The 7,282-nt window shown below is 44.8% G+C and overlaps 1 protein-coding gene across 6 annotated transcripts in view; it reads left to right on the top strand.

Moving 5' to 3' along the window:
* Window positions 1-7,282, top strand: part of LOC100114223 (dynein heavy chain 1, axonemal) — a 55,317-nt gene that overhangs the window by 121 nt on the left and 47,914 nt on the right. For 5 of the 6 annotated variants that reach the window (XM_031931151.1, XM_008206625.2, XM_031931162.1 and 2 more), the window contains exons 1-15: window positions 1-339; window positions 441-610; window positions 1,081-1,298; window positions 2,017-2,310; window positions 3,150-3,243; window positions 3,646-3,819; window positions 3,895-4,242; window positions 4,336-4,551; window positions 4,668-4,927; window positions 5,010-5,478; window positions 5,707-6,034; window positions 6,230-6,361; window positions 6,445-6,765; window positions 6,824-7,001; window positions 7,078-7,210. The exon at window positions 1-339 is cut by the window's left edge. In XM_031931151.1, the coding sequence (XP_031787011.1) occupies window positions 270-339; window positions 441-610; window positions 1,081-1,298; window positions 2,017-2,310; window positions 3,150-3,243; window positions 3,646-3,819; window positions 3,895-4,242; window positions 4,336-4,551; window positions 4,668-4,927; window positions 5,010-5,478; window positions 5,707-6,034; window positions 6,230-6,361; window positions 6,445-6,765; window positions 6,824-7,001; window positions 7,078-7,210 (3,405 nt within the window). In that variant the 5' untranslated portion in view covers window positions 1-269. The remainder of the gene's footprint in view (window positions 340-440; window positions 611-1,080; window positions 1,299-2,016; window positions 2,311-3,149; window positions 3,244-3,645; window positions 3,820-3,894; window positions 4,243-4,335; window positions 4,552-4,667; window positions 4,928-5,009; window positions 5,479-5,706; window positions 6,035-6,229; window positions 6,362-6,444; window positions 6,766-6,823; window positions 7,002-7,077; window positions 7,211-7,282) is intronic. The other variant, XM_031931146.1, reaches the window with a different exon arrangement.

Below are 7,282 nucleotides of genomic sequence, written 5' to 3'. Positions count from 1 at the left end.
TAAAGCCTAATACCCGCATAAAGTTTATTGTGAATCTAGAACACCTACAACGGAAAGACGACGCATTGTATTTATTATTTTTCAAACAACAGAACATCACTTTCCCTACTTCCCAACAGACTCTATATCTTTCTCTCTTGCTGCCTAACCGCAATCTCATATCAGTCTCAGTCGGCCGACTATCCAAAAGCATTGAGATACACCCAAGTCCCATATTTTTCCCGCCAACTACTAGCCGCGGATGGATTAAAAATATTCCGAATTGAATTATGGAGCTGGGAACGAAGCGAGGAGTATCCTCGCGGAAGCGCCGCTGTTACTATTCCGAACTCGTCACTGGTGAGCGTCCTCTCTCCCTTCTCCATTTAAACTCGCTCGCGAGACGGCTGCGATGAATTAATCAGATTTTCAATAAACGAAAATATCCCGAATCGATAAAGGTAAAGTCGTGACTCCCGCAGTAGCAGCGACGCTGGCGCGCGACAGCCAGCTAGGAATAACAAGGAGCTGCGGATCGCCGACCGCGCGTAACCTCGTCAAAGCTACTCCTGCCAGCGGTCACGTAATTCCTAATGAGAGGTGGATCAGTTTCCCGCAAGACCCTTCAACCGTAACAGAAAATCTCAATTAAAACTATAAGGGTTGCCAAAGGGATTTCGCTCGCTAACTGCGCTGCTGCTCGTCGGGAGCAGCATTTAATTATGGCTCGGATGAAAAACAGTTGAAAGTTTTTGTAAATTTCGTCGCTCGGAGAAATAGGCTATAATCCTCGATTTTGGCTCTCAAAGCCAGTAAATGGAATATAAATTCACCAGAGGCTTGATGGTGGATTTGTTTGTGGTTCGTGACACGATGTTTCAAATTCAATTTGCATCGAGCCCGAGCTTTTTAGTATTGTCAATATTATTCACGTTTTCAATATTACGCGTAGTACGGAAAGGCTTTTGTTCGCAGGCCACACGGATACGAAGATAATTGAATTTCCATTCGTTCGAAATTAAGCTTCTCCCGATTGAGAAAACAATCCACAACTATTTCTCAAAATCCATTTGTAGATTTGCTCATGAAGCAATTCAACAGTTTTTTCCAGGTCAGGCTTTTTCCCCTAAAGTACAAATGGGACTTGAGATGGGCTCGAAGCGTCTGGTGCGGAATGTAGAGGTGCAAAGGCGTCGTCGTCTCTACAGAGATCTAAACTTGGAAAATATTTTGTACGAACGAGGGATTCGAGCCAACGACATTTTAGACTCGAGCTTCTTGCCACTCGAAACCTTCGACAACGAGGAGTACGACTGCAGGTCAACTGATGGTTTCATATGATTCAATATTTTAATAAAAATGTATTCGTTTATCCAGATCGATGGTGTCCGCATTGCCCGTTCGATTTTTTTTCGTTAACTACTATACACTTGAAGGATAGGCCTTCATTTTTCAAGCGTCAATCCTAGGAATGTTTATTGCATATGTATACAGGTCTGACGGACATATTGAAAATTGATGAACAGTGTTTTAACGACGAGCGTCGCAATGTCGCGTCTCAATCGTTAATTCATGTCCCAAAGTCTCTAATTGATGACGCCCGGTCCCACGCAATATGTATACACTATTGACGTATAGCAAATAATGGCTATCGACAGAAACAACAGGAGCATTTCTTTTCAAGCTTCACGCGCTTCGACGAATTTCAAAACTTTGTTTCAAACTGCTATTTTGACGTCAATTAATCTCGCAAAATAAACGCCAATCACTCGTCTTTCAATTAAAAATTTAATTTATTCTCTGGGGGAGGAAAATAGATTCTGGCACGCCGATGTTGAAGTTTCCCGAATCATTTTATTCGGTGCCCAATATTGCGTTCTCAATATTAATCCAATCGTGATTTAACCGCGGATTGAGTTTTATTTTCCATGTGCACACGAAACTGTAATAAGATCCACACCAAAAATGAACGAATTCCTCGAAAACTCACGAACAATTTATCTTATAACAAACGAAAAAAAAAAAATACCTCCACAGGACACCAGACGAGTGGCTGGACCTCGGCCTCGTCGGCGGTCGTCGTTACCCGGTTCCAGCAGAGGCTCTGCTCGAGTCGAGTGCGGAAGAGTCCACTCCGAGCTGGCGTCCAGTCGCAGTGATTAATTACGTGCCGAGCAGTCGGCTCTGGCAGATCTTAACTTTGGACAGCTCGTCGCGAACTTTTCATCGTTCAAGGCTCTACTTCCGCTTCTTCGCTGAGGATCCGCGGATCTTCGCCCAAAGGATAGAGGCTGCGATGCTTGCGCGGAGGCGCGCCGAGGTCGGATTGAGGTAACGAGAATGAAAAATCGCGTCGTTTACATGGCTTTTAATTATTTTTAATTCGAAGAATCAAGCGTGCTACATTACATGGAATTTCGCTTGTTCAATCGCACATTCTTCGTCGGAAATCCTTTGTGATATTCAAATGAAATTCGGCCTCGTGCTCCCTTTGATAACTGGAAAATGTTTCTCCTCGTATACGATTTAGATATCTACATACATAGAGGCATACTAAAAACTTCAAAGCCTTTTTTAATAGAATTTAACGGGCCACCACACCAGTTATATAGATACATTAGCCAATGCTAATTTACGCGACCATTTGCTCCCAACTTCTGGGAAAACGAATAGGCTTTAATGATTTAAAAAAAAAAAATTGCAGGACGTAGATAACGGTACAATTTTTGCGCTGAATAGTGAGCTGGACATCATGCGTCAACGAGATCCTGGAGAAAAAGATACTTTAAAGTACGCTTTCAAAATAAATAATAAACGATCGATCTGATATAATCCAAAATATTTGACATATCTGGAAAGTATTTTTAAAGTATTCTTTTCCCCTGGGATTCTGTTAATAAATACTGCCCAGCTCACTTCCGCGCAAAGATGATACCAACAACTAAGTCCTCTAAGTATTTGAGACTCCTATGTACAGCCGTTTTCCTAAAAGTTGGGAGCGAAGGAGCGCGTCAATTTAACATGGTTAGTATATCTATATAACCGGTGTGGTGGTCCCTTAAGCGGTGAATTGAATCCCCATAGGTATTATACTCGGTGCGCGTTACTGGAAAATATGCGAAATCTGCAAAACCATATCATCTTTTAATCGCCCTGAATCACTTTCGCAGGTACCAACTCTATCTAGATTGCATGCCTATCGACGGTGTATTCAGCGACGTCGTGAACGAGCCCCTCGTGAGCGAGACAAATCACATCGCCAGCGTAAGCTCCAATCCTGCCCTGTATACGTGTTGTATAACGATAAGGAATACGAGGAATTTCTTTTATCCCATTAGTTTTTCTGGACCACCATATGGCAAATATTCAAAATTTTAGCGCACGTTTCTAGGCCACGAGCAACGCGAATAAAATGTCAGTTGTGACAGACAAAGAATTCTCAAATAAGGCAGGGAACATAAGCTGGTTTGTTTTGATTGACGTTTCGAAAAATCCAGGTGAAATTATCACGATTTCTCGCTATTTTTTACGGTTTTGTTTTTTGTTCAAATCAAAGCTCTTTTTCACGATGGATTATAATGAATAATTTGACACCCGGTGATCCCAAAAACTGACGGATATGAGAAAGATTCCTCGTATATACTTATATAACGAGTGTGCTTTCAGGTAAGGCTCGAAGTCGAGCGACACTATCAGCGAGTGATGTGGGATCTGGAGTGTCGGCTACAGCTCCGCGACCATCCAGCTGTATCCGATTTCCTGCTTAGCCTCGAACCAATCGCCCCACATTCCTACCATCAACCGTCTGCGTCTCTGATCCCGAGCTCGAGGAGCGTCAAGGTTGTGTAGATTCATTCAATGAAGAAAAGACTCAATTGTTTTGTTTTTTATTTTCAATCGATACACCTCCTGCAGGAAATCGGCGAGTTCGTCCAGTGGAACAGCCTCTACGTGCACACTGAGGTTTACGAGGCGATGCTCTCGATCTTCGATAGCTGTCGTCAGGTCTCGGAAATGAGTCTGTTCTCGCTGAAGAGTTCGAGAGCTCTGACGCTCGACGAATTCTTTGCGCAGCAACTGCAAACGAGCCACTCCATCGTAACTCGCCTCAGGGAGCAGTGGATCGGTGACGTTACCCGGACCGTCCGAATGTGCCTAAGGGACATCGGCAAGGGCTGGTTCGATTTAAGGCAACGTCGCAGCGACGTTTACGACGTCATGAAGCTCAAGAGGTTTATGGCGCTCGTCAAACACCACATGCAGGTTCGCTTTATGCCCCTTGCCGCAAATCTCTCTGCACGCCGTACGAAACGAGAGTGAATAAGGGCGAATTCGTTTTTGCGATGCAATGTGCAGAGTGCGCTGAGGACGATGATTGAAAGCTCATCCATGGAATACTCGATGGCGCTCGTCATTCCGAATTCCTCTTTGCTGGACGTCGCCGAGGACTTCACTTGGGGCATGGATTTGAAAAGTTCGCCCTTCGAAAGCACGGCTGCCGCGCTTTTTGAAATGAACCTTTGCATGAACGACGAGGGAGCTTTCTACGAAACCAATCCGGAACTATTCGAGGTGACCCAGTACGCAATTACTTTTCCAAGTATTTCCGGGTAGCGCAATATAAGAAACCTAGCAATCTGGAAATAATTTTAATAGCTTTTCGGAACTTTTGATTATATTCTCGGCAGGTGAAAATAGACCATCTCCTAACGAGCGCGCTGCAGCAGTGCCAGCAAATACCCGAGATCGAACCGATGCTTCTGAATAATCTCACCTTCGTAAAGCATCAGTGCATAAACGGCGTGAGCTTCGGGGAAGACTCGATTCGACGAAAACGAGAACGGCTTTGGGAGACTTATCGGAAAGCCGTAATACCTCTTTTGTCATACGCCAAAGCGTACGACAGATACATCGATCTTTTTAAATTCGACGTCGACGATTACATAAAGTGCGAGGCAATTCACTGAGCGCAACGTTCGCGTTCGATATTATCGCACGGGGATATTATAAAAATTGAAAATATTCCACAGCAACTTCAAAGGCGAGGAGTACACAATAAGCGAGCTGAGGGACGCGATTCATTCGCGCTTCTCGAACAAGTGGACTTTGGAGCAGGAATTGCCCGATCACATCGTCATCGGTGCTTTTTACGTAAACGTAGACAAAGTCAGGAAGCACTTGATCGACAAACAGCAGAACATAGTCGATTGCTTGCTCCGCATGCACGCGGACTGCTTGAGAAGGCAAACAGAGGACGCCCTCGAGGAATTCCGAAGCATTTATCAAAAGCTCAAAACCGATCCGCTAAATATCGAGCAGCTGACCGAGATGCGTGAGTGGATGGAGGGTCTTCCGGTAATCGTCGATAATCAGCGGAAGGCACTGCAAAAAGTCAAAGTCGACTACGACGCTCTCGATGCCTTTCACTACAACTTGAACGACGAGGAATTCGAAGCTAAGTGGCAAGCCATGCTATTTCCCGCAAAAATTCATAGCCAAGTGAGTTGCTCTATAGTATATACTCGAGATTTATGTACGCAAGTACCATTATAGTAGCGCTTCACTTATTACAAGGAGGGCTACCGAGTTCCCTTGAGATTTTGAGATATTGCATTATGCTACCCGCAAAAATGCGGCTTTAAATTCTTGTGTAAAAGAACCCCCCCCCCCCTTGGAACGCAGCAGTTCTCCTCGTTACTTTTTTGCATAAAACGATCCACTGTACAGATCGCGGAGTCACAAGAGTTGCTCGAATACCTGGGGAAGGAAAAATTCTACCAACTGCAGCTGCAGGACGAAAACTCGATCAGCGAGCGGATCGATACGCTGCTCGGCAGCGTGTCGAACATATGTACTTACAGCGATGTCAAGAAAATTCAGGACATATCGCTGGAAATCAAGCGAACTTGGAAGATACTAACTGAGACGCAGGAGCACGGAATACTCTTGAATTCTCGGCAAAAATTGTTTGGAGCACCCGTTGTGCCGTTTGAAAGACTCACCAAACTTGTCAAACAGTTCGAGCCGTACAAAAGTTTCTGGTTGACTGTAGCTGGTAAGGGCTCCTCATATAGTGCAAAAAGGAGAAAGCTTTAGAAATTGTGATGTGATTCAGCTTTTATTTTTGCATCTTTTCTCTGTTTCTACATTCTATCAATTATATAATTGCATTCCCTTAAATTTCATTACATCATCTTGCACTCCACTGTACTTTGTTGCATTTCCTTACACCTTTGTTTGCGTTTTTCAGACTGGCTGAACTGGAAAAAAATCTGGATGGAGAATCCTCTCGTGAGCGTCGACGGCGCCCCCATCGAGGGCATGCTTAACGATATGCTCAAAACGATGTCGCGTTCCGCGAAGACTTTTCAAGATCAACCGGGTAAGTGGTCTACGAGCTGCGCCATTAGCTCTACTGCTCTCGTTGTCAATCGAGCGAGTAGCTTCTCTAAAGTAATATCGCAGATCTAAGTGGCCTGGCGAACGAGATGAAGAGCGAAATGGAGCTGTTTAAGCCGTGCGTCGGAATTATACAGGCCCTCAGAAATCCAGGCATGAAAAGTCGTCACATGCAGGAGCTCAGCGACGAGACAGGAATCAAGCTCACGACGAGTCAAGAATTGTCGTTCCAACAGCTCGTACAACTCGGCGTTATGAATTTCCAGGAGAAAATAAAAGAGAAGGCCGAGAGCGCAGCCAAGGAGCACGCAATCGAGGAAGCCTTGCATAAAATGACGACCGAGTGGGAGTCGCTAAGGATGGAAGTTATACCGTACAAGGATACAGGTATAGGAGCTTAGTTTTTTGAAATTTCCTTTCCATTCGTGACCTATTTGCCGCGAAGGTACCTACATCATGAAGATATCGGACGAAGTACAGCTGCTTCTCGACGACCACGCCATAAACACCCAGCAGATTGGCTTCAGTCCCTTCAAAGCCGCCTTTGAGGAGGAAATAGACGATTGGGCCGGTAAACTGAAACTCGCTCAGGAAGTCATACTCTTGTGGATCGACGTGCAAAGGTGCGCGCGAGCTTTCACCGAGATATAAGCTCCTATACGTTGTCTATAATATATCTGATGTCGCCATGAAACGCAGAATCTGGATGTATCTGGAACCGATATTCTCCTCGGAGGACATAAATCGTCAGCTGCCGGTGGAATCGAAGAAGTACAGCACGATGGAGCGCAACTGGCGACGCATAATGAAGCAAGCTTTCGACAATCCGATTGTAAACGACAATACATCCCTAGCCATATACCTATAGCCATACTTCACGCTAATCAGCACAACTCAGCCCTCC

Source organism: Nasonia vitripennis, chromosome 1 (assembly GCF_009193385.2).
Source record: "Nasonia vitripennis strain AsymCx chromosome 1, Nvit_psr_1.1, whole genome shotgun sequence".
Lineage (NCBI taxonomy): Eukaryota > Metazoa > Arthropoda > Insecta > Hymenoptera > Pteromalidae > Nasonia > Nasonia vitripennis.
Note: the sequence above shows the minus strand (reverse complement) of the source record. Positions and strands in the feature narration are given on the sequence as shown.